This window comes from Lepisosteus platostomus, chromosome 24 (genome assembly GCF_059453375.1).
Source record: "Lepisosteus platostomus isolate fLepPlt1 chromosome 24, fLepPlt1.hap1, whole genome shotgun sequence".
Classification (NCBI taxonomy): Eukaryota; Metazoa; Chordata; class Actinopteri; order Semionotiformes; family Lepisosteidae; genus Lepisosteus; species Lepisosteus platostomus.
In genome coordinates, this window is record NC_142634.1 from 11386185 (window position 1) to 11412704 (window position 26520).

At 45.2% G+C, this 26520-nt stretch overlaps 1 protein-coding gene across 25 annotated transcripts in view; it reads right to left on the reverse strand.

Moving 5' to 3' along the window:
- ncor2 (nuclear receptor corepressor 2) overlaps nt 1-26520 on the reverse strand; it is a 176050-nt gene that overhangs the window by 27585 nt on the left and 121945 nt on the right. For 20 of the 25 annotated variants that reach the window (XM_088618467.1, XM_088618459.1, XM_088618466.1 and 17 more), the window contains 12 exons: nt 25436-25596; nt 22770-22832; nt 14915-15057; nt 14177-14366; nt 12746-13202; nt 9959-10079; nt 7970-8345; nt 4862-4909; nt 3193-3363; nt 2777-2916; nt 2016-2121; nt 1460-1570 (listed from right to left, as the gene is read on the reverse strand). In XM_088618467.1, the coding sequence (XP_088474593.1) occupies nt 1460-1570; nt 2016-2121; nt 2777-2916; nt 3193-3363; nt 4862-4909; nt 7970-8345; nt 9959-10079; nt 12746-13202; nt 14177-14366; nt 14915-15057; nt 22770-22832; nt 25436-25596 (2087 nt within the window). The remainder of the gene's footprint in view (nt 1-1459; nt 1571-2015; nt 2122-2776; nt 2917-3192; nt 3364-4861; nt 4910-7969; nt 8346-9958; nt 10080-12745; nt 13203-14176; nt 14367-14914; nt 15058-22769; nt 22833-25435; nt 25597-26520) is intronic. The other 5 variants (XM_088618471.1, XM_088618479.1, XM_088618470.1 and 2 more) reach the window with 2 other exon arrangements.

Consider the following 26520-nt stretch of genomic DNA (forward strand, 5'->3'; position numbering starts at 1 on the left):
CCTGTTACTAAGGACAAAGAAAAACTTCATGTTGTCACGTAGCTAGAGTAACATACATAATGCTGCCGTTGCCGTTGAAAAATAATCAATGACACAAATTTCTACAGCACTTTTCATCCCCAAAGAGCAATATATACATTACAAGAAGGCGCCCACTTCAGCCCCATCTGGTGATACCAGGTGAGACTGGTAGACCAACTACACCAATGGAGAAGTGAGAAATTGAGAATTGCCTAAGCCCAAGAAGGAAAATACCCAGGACATTCCTACTCTTATGAACAAAACCACGGGATCTTCAATGTTCAGATATTCAAGTCAATGGGTTAATGTCTCATCTAAAGGAAGGCCACCAGTCTCCCGGTCACCATACTGGTGCACTGGTTTGAAATGATGTGGTCCCGGGGGGAAGAGTGTCATCTACTGGTCCACCAAAAACATTTTACACCAGCCATTTTACACAAGTGGTTTCCCTTCCTGGTCTCCTGTCTCATTCGTGACCAGGCCCCACCTTTCCTTCTGAAACACTGCTGTCAGGAACAAGGCATTTTAAAGCTAATTTCAACAATGGCTCCAGTGAAAAAGAAACTCAAATGGGGTTCAGCAACACTGAGAGAACGGACCAAGTCAACACCACCGCTTTCGTTTTTAATTAAATTTTTTTTAAAAAAAATCAACCTGTATGTTTTGGTTCAAAACAGGGCAACTTGGGCATCTAAAATGTCCAGGTAATCCTCTGGAAGGAAACCAGAGTTTAACATTGCTGCTGATTTAACCTGCTCCATTAATTCCAAGAAGGTTCGGGAGGCATAATAAAAACACAGAAGAGATTCCAATCTCAGAAGGGATTCTACTGCGATTCACGCATGGCCCCTGCCATCCGCGTGCGTGTCTTTCACAGCTCGTGGCAACACGGCAACGTGCCGCCTTTATTTTTCTGGGGGGGAGGGCAGGCAGTGGTGGTGATACTCTGTCCCTTCCTTTTTAATTTTCATTTAAGAGATTTAAACACCCAACAAAGCTGAAGGCGAACTTCCTCCCTGCCCAGTGTCTCCTTAGCTTGTGATCTGTACTGACACACGAGCCCATCCCTCGGGCTCCAGAGTGGTTTCTCTGGGAAAAGCCTTGGCTCAGAGCCGTGCAGGGGAAATATTACAGCACACAGGCTGCAGGTTCAAACACAGGCCATGGCATCCCTCCCTCACTGCAACTAATGTGTTGTTCATTTTTATTTTCACAGAGAGGTTCTTCTTGGACGTTTCTCAGAGTCATGACATTAAAGAGCACAGTTATACCTCTGGCGGCTGTAAGGAGGGATTTCACCAACTTGCCTCCAGGTGACTGCCTCTTTCTTGCACGGAAGGCTGGTGAGGAAACTCTAAAGCAGTGAGAGATTTCTGAGCCCAAAGCTCGTTTTAGATGCACAAGGAGCAGAGGAGATGGAAGAGAAGCAGTGTCGTACCTCTCATGATGGAGACTTCGTGCGCTGAGCCCGTGGTGCTGAGGTTTTCCGCTTGGCTCGTCTGGCTGCGTGGAGAGAGCTGCTCCTGCTTCACCAGCGGGAAGGGCACGGCTGCAAGAGGAAGGACATAGCATCCCAAAAAAAAGAGAAAGGAAAATGAGACAACAAAACCCACCTTTTACACCGCGTCCTTAAACACCAGCCTCACATCTCGCTTTACAGAACGTAAAACGGTAACAACAACGACAAAAACAGAATGGCACCGATAGAACAAATTTAGAAGAGTCCATTTTCAGGCGAGAAGGAAAAGCACCATGCGTGACTACGGCCCAGAGTTCTTTTGGGATGGTGAGCGCAAGATTTGAGGCAGAGCAGCACAAGGGCAGACATGACAGCAGGAACACATAGTGAACCAGAATCAAATGAGCAAAGATTGTGTGAAGGGGAGCAAAAGGGGTGACAAAGAAAGAGAGAAAAGAAAAACAGTACAGCTGACTTTATCCTATGACATCTAGCTGAGCCACACATGCCTGTTTAAACATACTGGATATCTCACCCAGTTTTTTGGGGTCAATCCTGGGTATCCCCATTGGCAGTGCTCCAGCAGGAACTTTCCCAAGCTCAGACCTGTATGCCGAGCTGTAGAGCTGCACAGGAGTACCCTAAAACCACAAGAAGCATTGTGAAGAATATACTGCATATCCTACGCATTCAAGAGCTCTGTGTCAACAGTCATTGTTTACACTGTTTATTTAACAGTGCGAGTATATATGTAGACCTATCAGTGGTGTCAGGTGTTTAGTTAATTCTTACACAGCCATGAAACACTTACTCTAGGAAGTCAATGTAATGTTGTCTTTGCAAACTAAATTCAAGCATGCTTCCTCTGTCAAGTATGATGTATACTACACAAAATGTGCTTCACCCCTTACTGAAAATATTTTGAAGCGAGCATTTCTACAATACATGAGCACTTAATAACAATCCTTACACTTGTTACACTCTGGGAACACCCTGGGATTTTTATCACTATATTGCTGTACTGGAGCATTAGGACCCACACAGACTGCAGGGCAAGCTACCCTCTACTGGTTCCCCTAACACCTCTTCCCTCAGCACCCTCAGCTTTCCCAGGAGGTCTCCCATCCAGGTACTGACCAGGCTCAGACCTGCTGAGCTCCAGTGGGCTGGCAGTTGTGAGTGGCAGCGTTATAAAGCTGCTGACCGTATTACATTCTGTGTATGAGATAGTGAATATCCACTGCTTGGTTCTAACCTTAGACAGCAGTGGAAAGTGTGTGCAGGTGGACAGGTTACCTCTGTGATGGAGCCCCCAGACTTGCCGGAGGAGATGAGTGGGGGGGGCTCGGGGATGTGGAGGGGCCTGATGGCTGCTAGCCGCCCGCTCTCCTGCTGCGGGTTCGAGGGCATGGCCGGGTGAGGAGACGACGGGAAACCTGCAAACACAACACACAGGCCGGTGGCCATGACAAACTGACACCTTAGGGAAAAGGAAGAACAGAGAGGAGGAAGAGGAGAAGGACAGAAGGAGAAACTGGGAGAGGAGGAGGAGGCAGGGAGAGAAGGGGGAAATGAAGAAGGCGAGGATGGAGACCACGAAGGAAGAGAAAGAGGCAGAAAGATGGAGAAGCAGAAAAATAGAGAACCAGAGAGGGGAGAGGGAGAGACAGGAGCAGAGGGAGGAGATGCACTTTATAGGAAAGGCGACTCACCTGGGTTATAGTGCAATAAGTGTGGTTCGAGGTGAGAGGAGAGCTTGGCCATTTCCCTAGGGGAGTGCTGGAACGGTGACAGCGAGGGCCTGCTCAGGTTCGTAGGCCTGAAATCCGGCTCTGCAACCTGTCGCTTCCCTTCGGCATGAGGAGAGAAGGACCGGGGTTTATCTAGAAGAGGAGGAGCAGCAGTTCAAGATCACTCACTCTCAAGAGCTCCCAAGTAACTGTTTAAACATCAACATATGAGAAGAGATCCGTTTAGAGCAATGAAGCTATTTTTTCTTACCAAAGCTGGTATGAAAATTACCAAACAGAACCAGGAACAGAAAATAAATAATGTTTAACATCTGTTGAAGTGATCTGAGTCACTGCAGCTGGCAAACTGAATACTCAGAAGGCCCCCTGTAACAGCAGGACCTTGAAATGACTCATCTCACTGGAGACCAAATCCACAGAAAAAGGAGAAGGAAAATGGAGAAGAACAGACGTTTCCACATCTGTCTTCTTCAGTGTTATCTTGAGGATTTGCTTTTCTGTTGATGCAATGACCCCTTCGAGAAAACTAACTATGCAAAAGCAAAAAAGTAAAATAGGATGCCTGGAGGAACTGAAGAGGTAAGTCGTTAAAGAAGCATTTCACGTTCCACCTTCAGATGATGCATTAAGTTGAGGTAGTGTTTGTGTTTAATGTTTACGGCTGGACACCAGAAAGAGCTAAAGAGCGTTACAGAAGGCCTCTGGGCCCAAACACTGTGCTCTCATTTATCAAGGGAGCTAATGATTTTACTTCACATAGCAATGATGATCGGATATGATTTGTAAATGTTACTTCCCTTGACTTAATGCTAAGCCATCACTAGATCCTGTATCCCTCTTCGTGTTGTCTTTTTCATTAATGTTTTCAATTATTTCCATGATTTAAAATTTAAAACCCAGTATTTCCAGTTTTCCCAGCAAGCCGCCCATCCATTTTGTTTACTCCGGCGTGGGGAGTTTGTCAACAGATTGTTCAAAGTGAAAGTAAGGACCACTCCTTAATTTTGCATCTGAATAGTTCTGTAACAGGCGATGCGCTGTGTTGAAGTAACTAGCCAGCTTGAAGAACATCTATTGCCAATCTTTCAGTTTCTCAGCCAGCTCCCTTGAAAAGTTCCCAGCCAAATACAGAAAGTGGAACAGGACAAGTTGAGACTTTTGTAGTGTCCAAGAGAACCGTGGTGATGAAGAGTTCACTGAAAGCCCACACCCACACTGAAGTTCAAGGGGTGGAAAATCCGGAGAACCTATTACATACAGAAAGGATAAGAAGATCCATCACCCACACATTGGCAAAGTGCTGAGGATATGCTAAACGGTTCCATTTTCAAAGTGAAAGAGGAGTTTCCTCCAGATGTGCTGGTCAGTTTCCTCCCAAGCTGAGTTACACAACGTGCCAGTCACTGAATGCAATGTGCCCCTCTTTACCCATGCTCTGCCTTGCGATAGCAGGAAACTGGTTGGAAGGTGACCACGCATGAACTTGCAACACGTGCATACAATAACACAATTTTAAAGGTTAACAATTAAATGAAAACAACACGTAGTTTTTTTATTTCTTTAAACTTAATCTAGAGAAAAGAAAAGTGCTACATTCTCTACACATAAAGGTGGTAAATGAATAACCTACGTAATCCATGTAGAAGAGTCTGCAGCCATCTCTCGTTATCATCGATTTCTGTTGGGACACAGATACATATCCTTCTCTTGAATATGAAAAAGCCTTCACACACATCCACTACAAAAAAACCGTATTCTTTCATGGTAATGACTAAGACAAGCATCGTCTTTGATGGTTTACTCTTTAAGTCATGACATACGGGCACCTAAACTACAGCAATTCCCATCATCGTAGTGTGTCAAATGCCACACCGCTATTGAAAACAGATGACACTTGCTTTGCTAACTGCAAAAACATAACATGAAGTTGCTGAAGCCGATGTGCCAAGCCACCATGTGCCAGTTTCCAGTTCCCCTGTCAAACAGCCTAGTTAGCACTCCCGTCTCCTTCAGTCCATTTGAAGGGACACGCCACATGACATCGCATGTCATTTCAGTGCAGCGAGAACAGACTGTGCCAGACTTCCTGCCGTGCACAGAGGACATCAGTTGGACTGAAAAACACCACGACTGCACAAAAAAAAACACAAAACCAGCAAACATCTCAATAACAATCGAATTTGTAGGAACACAGGGTGAGGGGCATGTGAGTTAAGGGGGCGGAATTAAGACCAGCCTGGAGAAAAAGAGCCCTGAGCATAATTTTTTTTTTATTGGAGCTTCTTAAAGAAACATCCCAACAACCCCACATAGTGTTGTATGGCTGTCTGCTGCAAACATGTTTTCTTAAACTGCATGTCTTAGGTACAGCACAGTGAAACAAAGCTGTAAAGTGTGTGTGTGAGTGAAGGGGGGAGCACATGCATAACTTTCTCACGCCTGGTGCTGGTGTGTTTCCCACTGAACTGGAAACAACAACTGTTTGGTCACACAATTTTGAGAACTCAGACAGATGGGCCAAAGCATCCTCTGCTTAAAACATCATAAAACAGCTTAAGAATTAACTAGTTAACTGGATGGATACCTTTGCCCTTATTAATTCAGGAGAATCAACATCCACATCTTCAGATGTTTTGTGTGACAAACACTTAAATTAAAGGGAAATTTAAGCTCAGATCTTTGATGAACCCAGCCCCAGGCCCTCAACATTAGTTTCATTTGTGCTAATAATGGCACTGCAATCTTTCCGCCCGGCATTTCTAGAAAAGGGGGGTAACATGTTCTAAAAAAAGGAAACAAAGTTGTTTATGATTATGAGAGCAACGCACCCAAAACTACACAAACAGCTCTGGAGTGGTATTACTCAATGCACAACCGCAATGCTCAGGGAGCACTTTTAGATTGAAAACGAAAGACAGTACACTGGGTTTAGGGAAAACGTGACATATAAAAGATAAGAAAAAAAAACGGCCTTTTGACGGGACCCAACAAAATAAGACCTGGCAAAGCAAGGGCTGTTGAAATATGCTCCAAAATGCCTTTTTATTATTTGCCAACCATCCGCTTTGTTGAAGTGTGTTTAGATTGAGCAAGAAGGAAGTGTACAGTATGTGCAGCTCTCCCTCAAGCTGCCACAAGGGCAGGAAAAACAAACTGGGCCTCCCAATCTCAGAACGATGATCCAGAGAAGTGAAAGTGCCCGTGCTGTCTTTCAGCAAAGCTCTTTCTGGGAGGCTCTAACACTGAGCTGTAATGAGCAACAAAACTAAACCAGAATTAGAAAACTTGGCTCTTCCTCCAAAATCGCCACCAGGTTTCCCAGTTCACCTGTACATGCTGTGGAGCTCATGTAACAGCACAGTGGGATGCTACAGCTATTTTGGCATTCAGTGCACTTCTGTCTCCATGGCTGCCACTGTGTGGCGGCCAGCGCCTTTTAATTCCATGAGTTCGGTAAAACCCAGGCATACTGAGCGTTTCAGCCAAAAAAACGTGAGAAAGTATTTTACCTTGCAGAACCTGGAATCCTGCATTAGGAAAAAGGAGTTTGGAGAATACAACGTCTATGGTTTTAACATGAGCACATGGCCACACAGAGGTGAGAAAATGTCCTGAGCTCTCAGCAAGCATCTACAATGACAGACTGCTATCGCTGATCAGATGCACCTGTAACTCTGTACTCTCCTGGTTACTATCCTAGAAAGGACACCTCATGCTGCTACTCTAACAGCGTAATTAACACAAAATGCCCCAGGAACAGAGTCAACCTTGATTAGTGTTGGGCAAGATATTGAGATTTTTCTTTTTCCATCATTAAACATATGTGGCCCAATTTCTTCCATACATAATCCGATTTTTACTTTATAAAAAAGCAAAAAAAAGGAGCAATAAGAGATGTTTTATAGAAAAAGGTGGCAACTGTTTCTGTGTATTTACAGTTAAGACATCTCCTTTAAAAAAAAATAGCAGACTGCTTGATTTTTCTTGCTATGGTGGGACATACTGCACATGGAGCACAGATAAGTTGATGACACACAAGAGTTCTCCTGCTGCTGCTCCATATAATAAGAAATAATCAGGCTATCTAAAGCTAAAGGTTCCACCGAGTTACACCTGGTAAGGAAAAGGGCACGAAGCCAGGAGACAGACCTGTGTGCCCCAGTCATTTACAAGGAGAAAAGCCTTTAGGAAGCACAGACTCTACAGAGAAGAGGAGACACATGATGCTGTTGTTTACAAAATTACGATAGTGGAATTTTTGAAGACTACTCCAGTTCTCCTCTGAAAGGAAACAAATCCACATATCAACGTGTATATACAGTATGTTCAGTCTCACTTTGCTTGATCTTAATTCAAGTTCGAGCTATGAATAGAAAATTAATAAATTTTTAAAGAAACCGACCCATTTATAAATGCTGTAAGGCATCACTCAATGTCTGATACGCAGTTTGGTTCCATTTCTTTTAGAAGAAAATGCATTCTGCCTCGATTTCTTTTTTTATCCAACTGTTTCTCCCAAAAACATACCACTTGCAAAAAGTGAAAAAACAGCAACTGAGTGAATTAATACACATTCGGACCCGTAAGTTTTAGTTAAGAGAGTTTTGCTTCTTCCGAAATTTCTGCAACTGAATCCCCTTGACAAACCACTATCTGCTTAGTGTTAACCTGGCCAGAGGAGGCGTAGACAAGTACTACCGAGTACTGCTAAGGAGGGAAGAAGAAAATGGGACCCTACCTTCTCTGTCGCAGGTGGTGGCAGGGCTCCTGGTTTTGATGAGAGGACTCCTTGTCCTCTGCTGCTCTCTTTCAGCCTGCTGCTGCTGTTGCTGTTGATGCTGTTGCTGCTGTTGTTGCTGATGCTGATGATGCTGCTGCTGCTGCTGCTGCTGCTGCTGTGTTGCGTGCTGCTGTTGCTGCTGTGTTGCGTGCTGCTGTTGCTGCTGTGTTGGGTGCTGCTGTTGCTGTAGCTGTTGTTGTTGTTGCTGCTGCTGCTGCTGCTGCTTGGAGACCGGCGAGCCCTCTTGGCACAACTCAACTGCCATAGTGATCTCGTGCTGGTAGAGTGCCAAGGCATGGGGTCCATTTCGCCCGCCTCCCTGCGAGGCCATCTCCTGCGTCCCGAGAACACAGACAGACATAGAAAACCTTCTCCTGGTGGCGCATGGGTGGTATAAACAGGGCAGTGGGCACAGAGCTCCCGCCACCACACACCCCTCTCTCCTTGAACTTAATTATTTACCAGCATCGTTATCTGCAGTCACTCTACACCTAGCAGGCCCACTTAATCCCACTGGAACAAGAACAGCCCTAATCTCTAGATTTAATTGCCACTAATGCCGCCAGCCCCACACGTGGCTTCACCGCAGGTTTCTCCGGAGTAAACAGCTCAGATGAGACCGTCTGGAGCGACTCCCACAGCGCACAGGCAAGGGGATACCCAGGGGCAGGAGCCCGGCCCGCTCTTTGTGAAATACGACCGGCCTGGGTGGCAGCGTAGTGAGGGGCAAAGACAAACGCAGCATTTCACAACGGCACGGGAAGGGCGGGCCAAAACAAAAACAAAAACAAAAAAGACAGCGGTAAGCATGAACAACTATAAAGCTTTCCGTTTGGTGAACTAAATTACAGCCCCTTTCCCCACCAGGCGCTAAGGTCTTTAACTTGGAAAGCCATCTCCTGTGCCTGCTGATAACGATCACCGAGGATTTCAAGTTTACTGAAGAAGAACAATCACAGGGTAGACTTGGCTTCACTTCCTGAAGTGTCAACTGACTCTTCTACTTCAAGGAAGAAAAGAATTACGCACAGATGTAAATACCCCCCAAGAAAAAGCCAGTGGGATTGGCTGCTTTTCACATATAAAATAAAGCCTTCAACTTTCGAGTGGCCAGTTAAAGGAATGCATGTGGAAACAAGGAAACAATTTTGCACTTGGCAAGTAAAAGTCCAACCATTTGATCTTCCCACAATACTCCTAATTATCCAAGGAACTGTTTACCTCATCTGCTTACAAAGGCCCTTCACATAAACACCAACTGACAGACTTTTGGAATATCACTTGCTTGTTAATGTACTTGCATTAACTTACCATACAGTAATACAAGCAATTACTTAATGTATTATTGTAGATTGTTCAAGTTGCCCTGGTGAGGGGCACATGCTATAAGGAAATATGGTCTTGTAATAATAACTTGGTCAATATGAAGTAGCAAAAGCTGAGTAAGAAATCACACTCCAAACACTGACAGGCTGCTAACTTGCAAAATCATGCTTCATACCAACAACATTTTGCATATTATCCTGTGCACTTTCGTAGGAGGGAAAGCACAAAGAGTCCTGCTAAAGACAAGAAAGAACCCTGCAATGCACTTTTAAAGGAGTCTTCTAGGAATTACAAGACTATGAAACAAACACTGGCAGCATACAAACCAATTGCTCTAGCACGTCACTTGATCAACATAGCTCTCTTACTTTTGAATCTCAACTATGTCACTAAGATAATGAAGTCAAACTGCCTAAAAATGGTCATGGGACACCACAATGTGCTTGATTAAAATTCTTATTTATGAACAAAACCTTGCACCTTGGTATACAACATCCTTATTTAACAGTTTCCACATGTGCCCAAATAGCCTTTGACCAGTTCTGTCAGCTGTTATCTGAACGCAAAGCTTTGTGATGGTAGTATTTTAAACGGGAAAAAAAAAAACGAAACCACACTTACAATTGGTGGAATGGCAGCCGCCCTGTGTTTCAGCTGTTTGAGGTCCATGGGTTTCTGAAGCGGAGAGCTGATGACACTGTCATGGGAGTAGTTCAGCAAGCTCATCCTGGGCGAGGTCATTCTGCAGGCACAAGCACCACTTAATCACTCTGTACCCCGGGTCCTTCCCAGACAACAGGGCAGCAGTGCTGTGCCATCTTTATTGATCCCTTGCGCCATTACAAGGGATTTCAAAGACATAATGAATATGGCGAGAGGTCTGCACAAGTGGACAAAGTGAAGTCAGTTCTGCCAATAATGACTAAAACAATAACATGGTCACCATTACGGTAATACCGCACTCGCTGAACTCCATGGCAAAACGCTGCTAATTTAGCAAGGATTTTTATGTACTTCGCAAGAAATGCCCTGCATCCTGATGAAGCTACATTGTGACAATGGCTGTAAAAGAGAAATTCAATTTTTCTTTCACCACTGTTACTCTCACCTAACTATGAGGGGCAATGTTACCCCAGTTCCATGCCTTATTTATTTCAGACAGTACCGGAAATTATGACACTCCTTAATGTCTTCAAGGCCTGAGGGGCATTTGTCAGAGCTACTTATTTTAATACAATCTAAATGACCAACAGGCTCTTCAAACAGTACACAAACGCTAAAATGTAAAATGGACCATCTGCATCTGAAAGGGCATGCAAGGTAGTAGATGTCTTACTTAGGGAGTTTCATAACTAAACAAAAAAGCTGTTAACAACATACTGCCAGCAGCCATATCACCCTGCGACTCACAACTAGCAACCCACTGAAGTTCAGCAGGTGTGAGCCTGGCCAGTACCTGGATAGGAGACAAGTGTTAGTGGGGCCAGTAGGGGGCGCTCACCCTGCGGTCCTAATGCCCCAGTAAAGTGACGGGGACACTATACTGTAAGCAGGCGCCATCCTTCGGTTGAGATGTAAAACCGAGGCCCTGACTCATTAAAAATCACAGGGAATTTTTTTTTTAAAGAGTAGGGGTGCTTCCCCAGCGTCCTGGGCAAATTTCCCATTGGCCTTTACCAATCATGGCCTCCTAATAATCCCCATCTCTGAACAGGCTTCATTACTCTGCTCTCCTCCCCACCGATAGCTGGTGTGTGGTGAACACACTAGTGCACTATTGCTGCCTTCACATCATCCAGGTGAGGCTGCACACTGGTGGTGGTGGAGGGGATCCCCATTACCTAAAACGCTTTGAGTGGAACGTCAAGAAAAGTGCTATATAAGTGTAAGCAATTATTATTACTATTATTATTATATTGCTCAGCCTGTTAAGGGCACATCTTGCAACAGTGAAACAGCTCCCCCTAATGCTCCAAAGCTCCCGTCCATTATTCCACAAGGGGGCCCACTAATTCAGAGACTGGACAGGCAAAGTGAAAATGAAACAAACAACATTCCTAATTGCCCCTGGCTTGCTGGCCCCTGCATGCGAGCTGAAATATCAGCCTGCAAATTGAGCTAGATACTCCTGGGCCCACCTGGCCGACTGCCAACCTTAGACCACAGCGTAACTCTTCCCCTGCCCTGTCAAAACGCATCACTATCATCTTGTGGAAGCACTGCTGCTTTTTAAGCCTGCTTCACCTCTTATGTACCCCCTTCCTCAAGTTTCTGGCAACCCAGAACTTTCTGAGAGGGCGTTCCGGGCTGCACAGAGTTACGTGTGACCTCGGCCAAGCAGTCATTACTCGCACGGGAAAATGCAGCGCAGGTGTGGAGCACAAGACGCAGGTGTGAAAAGGGGTCTGATGGGAATTTTCCAAACCCGGCCCTGGCTGGGAAAGGAAGGGGTCCAAAGGGGAGGTACAGTCAACTCATTCCTCTGTCGCAAAAGGACAACAAACAGGGGTAAACTCAGAGGTTTCCAGGTCTGGCAGGAGTAAAGAGTGCAGGTTCCAGTTCCCTGAGAGGAGGGGAGCCTTATAGAATCAGCGCAGAGGCTCCGCCCCAGAGTTCCTGCCCACATGGAGCCCAGAAGCCTTTAAAACACCATGAGATTCACGGATGACGGAGGTAGAGAAGGGGGAGAACCTGGCGGCGGAACTGGACGGCACATAACCGAGTAAGGCAGGCAGGCAAGGAGCAACTGGCATGACTACCTGAGCTAAGGTACTCTTGGCAATTCTGCGCCAATAACAGCAAAAAGAAAATGAACAGTTTTGTTTGAACAGCGACGTTAAGTGATGGAATACAGCACAAAACACTGGAGTGTCAAAGCAGACTGTAGTTATCCAGTATACAGTAGCTTAGCAACCCTATAGATTCCTTCTTAAATCATATTGATCCCGAGCTAGGGAGTTCTCCATACTGAATTTCCTGTCCAAAGGAGGAACAATAACAACTGTCTCTAGACTGTTCCTGTGCGCTTTAGTGTGTAGGTCCGTGTCCCATGTTCAAGTCTACATTGCCACAACATTTCACAAGGAATAAGGGCTTGTCGAATAAATACTGGATGGCCGGAGAATCCCCCACAAGATTAATAAAGAACAAAATCAAGAAGTATGAAGGCAGACTTGGCTCAACTATTACCAGTGTGGGACAGTCGGGGGGAAAAAAATGCTCTTTGAGATAATTAAAAACTCTGGTAAATAGACCAAATGAGTCGTGTTGTTGTACCGATAAGACACTCGAAAAAGGAAATTAAAAGAAAAAAAAAGGTTTGAACAATACAACTCTGTGAAACACATCTGACGCCTTAGACTTTCAGTGTTGTGTCCCTCTCTCACGGAGTGAGGCCAGGGGACTCACCTATTCTTGTCAGAGGTGTCGGGCTCTTCCACTTCATCTGCGCTGCATGTGGCGCTGGAGTCGCTATCGACATGGGAACCGGTCTTTTTGGCACCCTTCCCCGCGCTCTTCTCCGCCTCGGTGTCAGCTGGGGGTTTCTTGTCACTGCAGTCCATGTGCTGCTCTGCGTCCTCACTCACAGCCTCACGCTTAACCGTGTCCTCGGTGAGACTTTCCCCAGAGTCCATTTTGACCTCCTTCTGCTCCTTGTCAGGCTTAAGGCCGGGAGGACGGGGCTCCTCTTCCGCACTCTTCTGGGAGTCTCCCGAGGCAGGGTCCTCCATGCTGGCGCTGGCTCCTGAGCTGTTCTCCGTTTCAGACTTGGGCCTGCTGTTCTCGCTGTTCTCTTTGGTTTTGCTGTCTTCCGAAGATCTGGGAGAGGGGAGACTCTCTGTGTCTGAGCTATTATTAGCTGCAGCTTGAAAGGGAAAAATGTAACGGAAGGGGACACAGAACAAGTACATATTAGATGTATAAATATGGCGGCACATTACATTTAAGTTTATTCATTCAGTGTCTGAAAAAGATTAATAAAACCGACAGAACTCTACATAAGATGCTGTTGTTGAGTGTTGATAATCTAAGGCTCTGATGATTTGCCTACTAAAAATCTCCTAGGCTTTGACTTAAAAAGAAAACAGCTTTTTTTTTTAAATAAAGCAGCATACAGTGAGTCCTTCAGAAGCCCGATACACAAACTGAAAAACGTGGTATCTGGTAATTCAGATACAGAAGTAGTGCAAATACAGGGCACCTCAAGTCCCTCAAGGATAGGTTTCCAGAAAAGGTCTATAATTTATTCAACAGCATTCAAGCTCTCTCATCAACCCCCAGAACTCTCCAATCGGCAACCAACTTTTTCAGTTTATCACATGCTTTGAAACCCTCAGCTGTCCAAGGTAAATATTTACTAGCCATGGTGCTACCTAGTAACCTACAATCCACACATGAAGCCATTCTGTTAATACAAACTTTCTCATTGTATTTCACAACTTTTCCAGGATATTTAACTTTTCTACAAACTTTTGGCCTGGAAATCTATATCCTGTGACTTTACCCACAAGACTAAAGAGCTGCAGTGTCCCTCCCAATAAAATCTGCCTGAAAATCATGATAGGGGCCACAAGTGGAACCTACGTGCAGTGCAAGTGCAAGTGCATATTAAACCGAGAACAAGAGGCCCTTCTTTACACAAAAGGTGGTGGGAGTGTGGAACAAGCCGCCCAGCCATAATGTTGAAGCCAATACCCAAAAGCCACTACTAAACAAGCTAGATGGACCAGATTCTCCTTTTCAACCATTCTTTATGTTCTTATACACAAAACGGTCTCCTTCAGCATTTTCTGCCTCCGAAGCAATCGGCCGGCTCGGATGTGGCAAACAGGAACATACTCTCTCCATCCTCGGCCATCTCCTCCTCGTTGCCGCTGGCCCCCGACCCCTCCATCTCCTCCTCGGGGGCGCTGGCCTCCTCGTTCTGCGCTGCCTTCTTTTTCCTGCGGGCCTTCCTCTCTTTCTCCTGTCGTGAGGCGGGGAGGGGGTTGGGGGTGGGAGTTGTGGGAAAAGACCACCAGTTCAGAGTCTCCTCAAAATAAGCAGGAACAGCCCAAACGTTCAGTACAGTTCTTTCGCGTCTGAGGGAAACGCTTCTGTGAAATTATAGATTCCTTTCTACAGGCTTGGGGAAAGTCAAACATTATCTTTCAGCATCTGCAAGACAACTCTTAGGCCTTTCTCCAAAAATATGTCAACAGTGTTTCTCTATAAATGCTGATATTTGAGTTAAGATTTAAATAAAAAAAAAACACTTTATTAGTATTAATTAGTATTACAGAAAAAGAAAAAAACTCCAAAAATGTCATAAAATGTAAAACCTACTATTACCTCCGATTTATGTATTTAGCCCAAGTTGGGAACGAAACCTGACAATACTCCTGTCAAGTCACTCTGTTACACAGGGATTCTTCATTACATCACCTTTAGCTTCAAAGGTGAAAATGTGTCACTAAAGATTTAGCAAAAGGCGATGGAAGAGTGGAGGCCTTTCTCTTGCTCTAGTGTGTGTGTGTAACTGTGGCTTTCTCAGACCGCAATCTGTCTGATGCTGTGACAATGCTGGTTTTGCCTTACCGATTTCATTTTGTGCTGCTGCAGAATTTCATCCAGTTTCTGCCTCTTCTTGTAATTAAAGTAGAAGTTCTTGCACTGGGACACTGTTTTGGAGCCCACCATCTTAGCAATAGATGACCAGTTTCTTCCATACTGAAGCAGCCCTGAAAAAATGAAAATTCGAGTACATCAGAGAAGGAGCCGAGAGACAATTCCTAATTGAACTAGACAGCAAGCTGGACAGACTGCAGGATCGTATACAACTTATTCCAAAGTCCAACACTGGGCTATAAAATTTAGCACCTTATTGCGAGTCAACCTCAACAGACAGGTAAGTAACATTAATATTAAAAACACTTTTAATAGTTTTTAACTATTATAACTAGTTTTCTTGTGTTTCATCACTATGCGTGCAAGAGTGAGCAACCGCTAAAATCTGAAATGAATTGTATTGCTCTGCAACCAGAGTACTAATTTGCTTCCCCAGGTAAAGTTGCAGGTTGAAATGAGATTACGTTTCAGTCTCTGTACCATGAGGAAAAGAAGATGAGTGAGGAGGAGAGGGTAGTTTTAGTTTTCTTTACAAAGTAGGAATGTTTCTGTTTTCCACTGGGACCTGTGAGACCAGTCAAAATGGAATAAAACAGGTCATACTGTAGCTCTAGGCAAAGTCTCTAAATTGCACATAAAAATAACTGCATCTCAAACAAAGCAATAACTCTGATCCACTTTATTAAAGATCTTACAACGCAAAACTAAAGCAGCTGTATCACCCTGCAGCTCTCAGCCAGCTATCCACTGAAGCCCAGCAGGGTTAAGCCTGGTCAGTACCTGGATGGGAGGACTCCTGGGAAGCTATGGTTGCTGCTGGAAGTGGTGTTAGTGGGACCAGCAGGGAGCGCCACCCTGCAGTCTGTGTGGGTCCTAATGCCCCAGTATAGTGGCAGGGACACTATACTATAGTGGGCGGATGAGATGTTAAACAGAGGTCATTAAAGATCCCCGGGCATTTCTCGATAAGAGTAGGAAGTTATCCTGGTGTCTGGGGCAAATTACCACCCCTCGGCCTTTACTGTGGCCTCCAAACCGTCCCCGTGTATGACTGGCTTGCACGTGCCCTGCGATGGACTGGCTCCCCGTCCAGGGTGTACCCTGCCTTGCGCTCGTTGCTTGCCGGGTAGGCTCCGGCTTACCGCGATACCGTATGGTATAAACTGGTTTTGGTAAATGACATGACAACGCAAAACTTTTAAAGACTGTGGCCATCAGGCAAACGGTGAAATGCTGTTTAGTTTCTAACTGCAAAACATGAACCATGCTTTTTGGACATCCCTGTACCTGATTCAATGAGTCCAGCAATGCCTTGCCTTCACCATAGCATTCTCTGCTCTGGCAAGTATTTTAATTACTCCCATCACACCTGCATAAAAGCAGAAAGTATATTTTGCCTGTAATGCACCTATGGACAGGGTGGAAGCACCTTGAGCACACCAGGCCGTAGGTCGTGCGTCCTTCTATCTGGGAAAACGCACACAAGCTCTCCGCCAATGCAACTGTGGGATGATACAAGTTTATTGTAGAGCCAGCAGTTTAATTATAAGCTGCACGGGAAAAGGAACTCTCACAACTCGCTTAATTAAACAGAAGTCTCGGAAGATCCATCCTGGCAGATGTGACCCCTCCCATCAGTCTCCCACTGCTGCCAAGCGGGAGGAGTGAAGGCAGAGGGCAGTTAATCTACACAAACTCTGATGAATGCAGTGTTACACAGCCACATTCGATACAGTATACTCTATTTCTTCTACAACTACAATTTAAAGATTTGGATTCGACAAAACTCCTGTCTGGAGAACATTGACACCCCATTATATTCTGTGGGAAAAATACCCATAATACTAGTACCGGTACCCCAATAAAGCTCTTGCATATTGCTCATATGTAAGAAATAGCTCTCCTAGGAACACATCCTCATTGAACTCAGGCTACAACTGCCTGGATGAGTGCAAACTCCCACAATGCTCCTCTCTCTGAAATGCATCCTTCTTTCAGAGACACTGCTGTACTGGGTTCAAAGGTGAAGAATTTGATTTCAATTCCTAACTGAGGCAGTAGGGCAATGACCTGTACCTGTTTACCTTAACAATGGTAACGACTGATTGCTTTGATAATGTCAACACATCCTACATGTGAAAAGGACTTGTCTTGGCAGGTGCTTTAATGATCATTACAGAACTTTTGCACCTGCTGTAAATTAACTGAGGACAAAACAAATTTACAGAAGGTGCCTCCAAGTAAGATGCGTCAACAGTTCTGCAATCGATCAAGAACTAGCAACCAAACGAGCCAGAGTCACAGAAAGGCCACCTCTCAATTGCAACCTCTGTTGTGATCTTTGAAGGTTTTCTCTCCCAGCAATCAACAACAAGGAAAACTCCCAGCGAAGTCTAGAGGACACTGTGGAAGCAAAACTCATATTACGGTCAGGATCCCGAGTGTTCTTCTGAAAAATTCACAACAAACAATCGAGACCAGGAATGTGCTGCATTCTTAGGATGACACCAACAGTAAAGAATCTGGAATCTGCGAGGTGATAAAGGCTGCAAGCTGAACCTAAAATACAAAACTGTTAACCTTTGGTAGCCAGTGAACATTTAAATATGCCCGTGATAAATCATTTTGATAAAGAATGTCCCACAGCTGCATAATGCCACTAAGCCATAATCTGTAAACTGTTTGAATAGCAATCCATGAAAGGATTTTTTTTTACTTTTATAAGAAATGCTATCTTCCTCACCTCACGCAAATTTGACACTGCATAATCCAGGTGCCCCTTGTTGGTTTCCATGTTTATACGCGCCACTTGTGTTTCCAACTTTCATATAAACGACCCCGTTTTCCAAGAATATCCGCTGTGGCATGGAGCTCAGGATATTTAAAACCATACACTACTGACACAGGACGTTGCCAGAGAAGGAAAATAAAAAGAGCTTCAACTCCCACCCAGGTGCTTGAGGTCAAATGAAAAAATGTTTTAAAAAAAATAAAACAGGTGCTTTCCCGTGACAGCTTTTTGCCCCGTGACCTCCTTTTCCGGACTCGCCGGCTTCGGCTCACATATTTTCCGCTCCTGTCGCCCGTATCCCTTGACGGAACAGAGGTCCCTAAAGCAGCTACTCTCTCTCCCAGTGCCCTCCGCGCTCCTCCGGTCTGACGCGGCGGCGCTAGCGGGGCTCCAAGGCAGCAGTCCCAGAGGTTCAGAGGTGAACGGAGCCCCCCTGGGCGAACCGTCTGGCGCCCTCCTTCCCCCCCGCTGACACCCGAGACTCGGCGACGCCACGTGCTGCGGCCCCTCGGGGCGAAGCTGCCGGGGCAGAGGGGCAAGACGCCTCTAGTGGCGCAGCTGACGGAGAACTGTCGGAGCGCCTGGAACTCGTATCTGATCCCCTCTAGGCATCCCGGGTCCTCTTACCAATCCTTTCCCTGCCACAGAGCCGATGACACGAGTGAATGCCAGAGGAGTCCTCTCCACAGCCTCGGCTCTGCCAAGTAAACAGAGAGGGATGGTGGGGAAAGGGAGGCGGAACGGAGGGGGAGGGCGGGGAGGGGAGTGTGGGACAGAAAAGGATGGCAGCCTGGCAGCACAGCAAAGAGCCGGCCACTGGCGAGAAGGATTGATGCCGTTGCTATGAGGAGGAGTCGTAAAGCAGGTCTAATCTTTCCCCTGGCTGACCCGCATCTCAGCTCGTCTGAATGTGACCTCCAGACTGCGCTTTAATAACCAGAGGCAAAAAAAAAAAAGTGGCAGTAGGCCCGGGCTGGCAGAGGCTGTGGAAGACTTGGCCCCTACTACTCTCTTTTCTCTCGCTCGCTCGCTCTCTCCCTCTCTCCTTTTCCCACTGCCTTAAACGTACAGCACGCATTCTGGTTGTCAGCAAGGCCAGGCGAGGGGGGGATGTAGGTTTGGGGGGGCCAAACAAAAGCTTTCCAGTCTGCTCCACACAGCGGGATTCACTGAAGTGCGCTGAAGCTCCGTTAGTTTTTCTAGAGCAAGGCAGGAGGCGATTATCTGGCTGTACACGCTGAAGGAACAGCTTGACAGATTAGGAGCCTTACATAAAAAGTGACCCAAAGTGCAGCAGGGTTTGCTACATTTTTTCTTCGAGTTGTTTTTTTTAATCTGCCTCTCTGTTCGTTTCGATACGGAGTCAAGCCCAGAAACAGGAGGGGTGTACATTCAGCAGGAACTCAGACACAGACATGTTTCCTTTTGAAGACCTGTCATCCCTTGTGAAAATAATAGTGCGGAAAAATTTTTTTTGGCAGGATTCCTTTGTTTTCCAAGGCGCACAATGGAAAACTCACTGGCAGACCTGTGACGGAGCAGGGAATGAGGCACGGATGCCATTACTCTGAGCACCGTGTTCCCTGGAGTCGACACTTTGCTTCACCTTTCCGAGCGACAAACAAAACCGTAAGAGGAAAGACGACAAAGACCGATACTGCACATATGCGCCCTGCGGGAAACGGCAGGTGCTCCCGAATATGGGCCTCAAGGGCACCTACAATACAACCCAGCCGGCTTTTTAGATCTCTAGACTGTCAACAGTTTAAGCCAGTAGAGAAGGTTTAATAGTCCTGATTAGACAATTCAACTTCACAGGTCTTAAACTGAGACTGAAGCCCTCAGTAACCAGACCCCAGGGGCAGAGTGAAGACTACAGTACAAACTGCAAGCCTTGTCCTACTACACAAAGCCCTTAGCCCTGTGGGTCACAATACAATCCTTCACAAGCCTTTTATCATTACCAGACCTGCAAGAACACCACATAATGTGCAGCGGATGTAGATCCTGTAGACATACTGTACAACAGAGTATATTAAAGTGTATGTAAGTCTGTAACACCAAATTCCTCTCTATAGGCTAGAGAATGTAGCTGCTTTATCCTCTGACAAGGCAGTTTGGGTGTCTAATTTTTTGGACTGGAGTTTTGAGCGAATAATACAAAAAAAACACCTGCCTGACAGCAGTAACCCTTTTCATTAAATTTAACAGGCATCTGATCATTAAGCCAGGAACTACAGATTCTAGTATTGAGGGTTTTATAGGAAAGAGGGATAAACCTTTTACAGTAATACCTCATTTGGCTAAGTTAGGCACATCTCACTATATAGTGCTACATAAAAATGCTATAAAATCAAACCAAAAAAGCTCTAAACGAGAGACACTTCACATTTCCGTCTGCATTCCAAAACGCTTATCCTTTTTTTCTTAATGGAAGTTACAGAAATCATCTTAAAATCCAGCAGATCCTATTTATACCAGCTCTGCCCCACCCCCCACCTCTTAGTTACATAAACCTTTTGTAAGTATCTAGTTCATGTGCGCCCTGCGAGTAAGGCTCACACAGCCTCGAGGACAACGATGTCTGCTCATCTCCCCGCAGTGGATTGGAACTCAAAACATTAGGTTAGATTACGAGGACGCGCTCCAGAGCAGTCAGCCCAGGGTGGGATCACCCAGTCAAGTGAAATGGAGGTGTTGGTGATGGCCACTTCTGCACTCTGAGGGCCAGGGCACAAACGCCATGTTGGAAGATGCTGGGCTGCCCAGCTTTCTGACGCCTCAGATGGGATTACTGGACATAGCTGTCAGGGTAGAGGCAGCACACCACTGCCATCTCACTGTAGACTGAGCACAGAAAGCAAGATTTCAGGGTACGTGGAGCCCTTGGGGGCTGTTTGTTCATTCGGACAAAGTCACAGACATAGAGGGGTGTCGGGGAGAAGCCAAATTTTAGTTTTGTTTTAGTCATTTGTTAAGTCAGTTGGGTATGAATGTTCATTTACAACAATACCCATTTTCAAAACACAGTGTGCTGCCAGGGCATATATGAGCATCTTGCTGAAAAGTACAACAGCTGTACCCCATTGGGATTTGAACCCGTAAACCTCTGGGGTCTGGATTCCAGAGCCTTTACCACTACCGCACACACGACTGAGTAGAGAAAACACAATACTGAACACAGAGCCGGAAGAGTGAACACAGAGGCTCACCCCATCATTTTTTTTAATTTTCTGTCTAGATTTTATCTGTGATCTGGCTAACTTTACCTGTTCATTATCTTAGGGCTCTTTCACTACCACATACACACAGGGAGCTGATGGTGTTTACCGAGAGCTAAACAATAGTCATTAGACAGAGTTGTTTTTGCCTTTTTTCCTATAGTGAAAGAAAATAAGAAGTAATGAGTCTTCAATGGAAATCCTGCCTCCTGATGTCGTATCTACAGTTACAATATGCAGAAGTACCAATTAAATTATCAATATAAGGATGCATCTTTAAGATCACCAGTGTACCATTATTTATCCTCGAACAGGGTTTGAAACCTAATGGTAAACCCACCTTGAAAGGATTTGAAAATCTGACATTGTCATTTGTTAAGTCAAAGTGGCCAGCATTACAGCACATGCTCAACAGTATTAAACGGACAACCTTCAGCGTACAATTTTGGGTTATGCTGCCATGCACTGCTGTGCATACAGATAAAACCCTCATGTCTGCTTGCATGCTACTATTTCTGAGCACGCATGTGTGGGTTCCTTTCGCTCCAACATTTGTGGTGAATGAATGAAAGGAATGGCCAAGTATCTAACTGTCCCCAATTTGGCTGAGAAAATCGAGGAAGATACAAGTACAGCCACCATGACCCTCTTCAAAGACAGATTTCAGGACGTACACAACTAGACAAGGCTAAAATGTTACCGATATACTAACCACTATTAATTATATTATTTACAAGAAAAAAAAAACTTGAAAATGTCAGAACTGCGGGGAACTAACAAGTAATAAAAGTGGTGACTTTTTCCCTTGATGCTATTACAAGATGAAAGCTACCAGCTCGTTTCTTTTAGCTTTCAGGATAAAACACTTGGACTGGAGCCTCATCCCACAAGAATCCCACAAGGATGTCTGGATAGTCAGTTCCAGGGTCTGGTCTGAAACATATTTGTCTGAATGTGTATTCTTGCAGCTGATTTTGGAATCATGCCTCTATGTACTGTTATGTTCTAGGATGCTTTGGCAATAACGTTCACGCTAGGAGTAAACTGTAAAGCACTGTATTGCTGTGTTTTTAATTTAAAAGACCATGCATCACACTCAGAGATGAAGGCCTGCAGTCAAAGGGTTTTGCTCATTGCATCTAAAAACATTTGTGAAAAAAAGCACAGCTTAGTTTGGAATATCTCCCACTTTACCGACCCAGTATAAAAAAGAACCAAGAGTTTTTGTTTGCCTGTATACGCACGATATACAGCAGATGCAAATCAACATATCATTAAAAAGACCATAAAACATTCCTAGAAAACTTAGCAAACAATTACACACAGGCACAGTTTACTGGATAAGAAATAAAGCACAGATAAACCTAACCCGAGCACCGATTAGATGTTGCTATCTCAGAGCTCATTTTTCATTGTGAACAGATGACCGGGTTCGAAAGAGATCTGTAGAGATGTGCGGCACTCACCAACGTTTGGGAGCACTAAAGTGCCATTTCCGAGAGCGCTTAAAACATCTGGGAATGAACGCTGGCACTCAGCGAAACCTCACAAGAGTACGCTAACCTTCATCGTCGCAGTACAAAGCTTCTGGCAACAGCAAGTGAAAAAGCCCCTCGGTACAAAAACAAAGGCGCAGAGGGGTCAAAGAGCAGAGGACTCAAGCAGACGACAAAAGATGTCAAACTTCCTGCCGCCAGCCAGCTTCCACTCCGCAGTGGCTGCACTGTACGAAGAAGGAAGCCTTCGGCAGACTTCATTCACAGCTGAGGGAACCACGAAATCCTGAGGAGGGAAAAATAAAACTTGCACTCACCTTTTTTGGCGGTTTCCATCTCCTCCTCTGTCCAGCGAGAGCTCTCGTTCATCTCTAGATTAGCTGCAAAGCAAGTATTTATTTACGGTGAGAATGTGCAGAGAGCAGGCAGTGTTAGTGTGCTCAGTCTGCCTTTCAACCCAGTTTGTTTAATCAACTAGGAAGCAGGAAGCCCACATAAAATTCAGTTAATCATTACAGTTATTACTACCATGTTTTTCTCTCTTACCTCTGTAGTCCCCTGCTTGAAGCAGAACAAGGCTAAGGCCAAATCACCCACAACCCCATCCTCCACAGGCAGTATTCAATGCAAAATACAGAGGTGTGAGTTTGTGTGCACTGCTGAGAGGGGCTGTTGTAAACTATTATAAAACCACAAGAACATCAGACCAGACGTTACCTCAAAGGAACCATTTTGTTTCAAACAGGCTTAAGTTTTCCCTCAGAGATCAAATAGATCTGCTGGGCTTTTACGTGTAACACTACTACAATACAGAAGGAACCCATACGAATCACCATATTTTACACAATCTGAATGTCCGACTATTTTCTTGGAAAAAGAAGTGCACTTTTTAAAATCCTAGTCCTTAGTTGTAGGAGACACTCATTCAAAATTGATACGATAGTAAAAGAAATATGATCTTCTTTCAGAGTTCCTCAAAATAATTATTCTAATGTAATTTTATTTGATGGATATGATTTATTTGTAATTTTCTACATGACATAATGTGCCATACATGTATGTACAGTACCAAAAGCCAGCTTTTCTGACAGTTACGGGGACAAGTCTATGGGTGGACACTGGCTCCCTCTAGTGGACATATGATGTCATGTTGAATTTTTCCATCATCCATCAAGAGTGTCAGAATGAATGCATGGGCGGAAAATAATTAACCCAAAAATAAAAACTTGAGCTTCACCAGCTTTAGGTGGCTCATCTGAAAAGAAAGCCCCACACTGTCCTTATCATTTCTTTATTTTCTAGCACGTTACTTTTATGCGATGAGACTCGGGAAAAAGATCCAGCCCTTCTGTATAGTATCAAAAAAGACAGTCCATACAAGTCAGTTACCTATTGCCACATGTACTGAACGCTATCCGATCAAAACCTGTAAAAAATCCAAGGTGTATAAATCATTTTATAATAAGCGGGCATGTTTGTCCCTGATGATGATGTCCCTAACAAACAAAACGTTTTTAAAGCTTCATTAAAGATTTAACTGAATAAGTGTCCAAATGCGGTCTCTGAGAGACCAAAATCTGGAGGATTTCTAAGTATGGTTTAATCCTTACATGATGAGCTGTGCAAACTTGATCAAACACAATCAGTAGGATAACAGAACAGTAAAACAACATATCCAGATTCTATGGAAAATCAGCTATGTCATTGTAACGATCCTTTAAAATTTTGAACTTAAAATATTTTTGGGCGGATGAGCTTTAAAATTCATCTTTACTAGCCCTTTAAAAACTTCTCTTGCTCTCTCTGGGACCAGAGAAATAAAGGCAATTTATTTCCCACAGGCACTGTAATCTGCTCTGGGGTGCTGCACCATTAGCCTCCCATCAAGCTCAGGGTCTCTGTGAAGGTCACTATGAAGCCAGCGTACAGGCCGACACCCCTGGGGATGACAGGTTTGGGAATGGCAGCAATCACTAGGACCAGCCTGGTTCCATTCCAGCTTCGTGACACCATCAGACAAAGGGATCATTCTCTTCCAGGCAATCAGGAGGGCAGATTAGTCCTGGACAAGTTCCTGACACAGCTGCCTGACTACGACACTGCCTATAAAAAGACTGGCTTTGTCAGACGCTCAGCTGTAGGGGAGCCTGCAGCTGCACTGGCCCGTCACACTGCCTTCCCATCATGCAGCACTCCAGGGCGCACAGAGTATCCAGAGCACGGGGATGCAAAAGAGCAGTGGTCAACTCAACTCTCCTCGGCATGACTGGCATGAGCTCCTTGTGCCGCTCTGTCTCGGCTAGGTGTGGAGTAATTTAGATGCAAAAAATACTTCCGCTGCACATGAAGCTATTAAATACGGAACAAACGACCCCTGTCTGTAAAAAAGGGCAGAGAGGGCAGACTGGCAACTTCCTCTTCTGAGTCTATACATAAAAGTACAGGCTCAACAGTTTCCCCACTATTAGTTTCGTAATACCTTGACAAATTGTGCAAGCTACAAACTACACACTTCGCAGAGACTGTCAGAGTAAATTGATCAGAGGACAGACAGTCTTAGACATGTATACATCCATCTCTCCATTTTCTAAGGGCTTTATCCAGTACAGGGTTCATGGGGGATATATATCCCCTGGACAGGACGCAGGGCAGGGAGACCGACACAGACGTGCTCCCAATCACAGCAGGGGCCGTTTTCCCAGAAGCCAATGAACCTGCTATAGTGTGACTGCGGACTGTAAGAGGAGACAGGAGCATCCAGAGGAAACCCATGCAAACAGGGAAGAGAACACTCAAACTCCACACAGATAGAAGCCCGGAAAACTGAACACACAATGAAACCACTGCGACACCACGCTGCCCGACTTTAATTCAGCCACATTGTAACCTGGCCTGCCGCCTGCATCTCCGAGCTTCTAAGCGGGGCTGGCTGAGGCAGTCGCAGCTTGGCACACCAAAGCACACAGCAGGCGAGGAACCTCACCCAGCTCGTTGCTGAGCGGCAGGGCCGCGGCCTCCTCGGTCTCGTTGGCCATGGAGCGGGTGATGCGGCCCTTGCGGCGGCCCTGGCTGTTGGCAGTGCGGCGGCCCCTGAAGGCAACCGCTGGCTCCTTGTCCTCCCCGTCCTCCCCGGAGGTGTCGTCCCTGCGAGAGGGAGAGAGAGGACAGGAGAGGCGTGGGCAAAGGCCTGGGGTGGTTTTCCTCAAGCCCTGTGATCCTCGGGGGCCACTGGTGTGTAGAAACAGCTGGAGCCAATTCTGTTTGGATGAACCTGGACAGTGTTTAAATGAAGTCGCCCCCCCCCCCTGCACATGGGACCACGTCCTGATGCAGAGGTGCTGTGGCGCACAGCAGCTGCCTCTGCCCTGCTGGACTGTAAAGTCTCTACTGTAGGCGATGCACTAAGTCCAGTAACTGGCTTGGTGTATCACATTCATCCACTCTTTGCCACAGCGAGTTGTGTAATATATTTTGACACAGAGTTTTCTACAAATTACCATCTCAGTAGAGTACTGGATATTAATAATATAAAAATACTAAAATAAGTAGAATATAAAATATCAGTATAATATTTCAAACATGATTGTTGTTTTAAAAGAGCAAAATAGCTCAGTTCAGAACACTTTTTAATCAGAGACAGAAGTCAAGGATAACACCATTTCTATCTCCATATTAGTTTCTACTTTCTGAAAAGCAGGATTTACTTGGTGACAAAGAAAAAACGTGGCTCGAGTGCGTCCATATACACACAAAATAATTTTTGAAAGAAGCAAGAAAAAAAAAAAGACTCCCCAGAAAACGGTTCATCCAGGGAGATGAGCCACAAATATAGGTCTTAAACTGGGAATAAGGTAATTTCATCTGTAAAGCTGGCTTTTACGAGCTCCAGAAATCTCCTTCAGCGTCCTTTATGAACCAGTCATTTGTTTCAACAATAAAGTGAAGCACTGTGCAAAAAGAAGAAAAAAACAGGCTCGCACTGAAAGGACCTTCAAATAGCTTTCGCACAAGCTTGCATTTCCAGCATCAGCACAATCGGCAAGCTGACAGTAAGCTATTTGCAAAGTG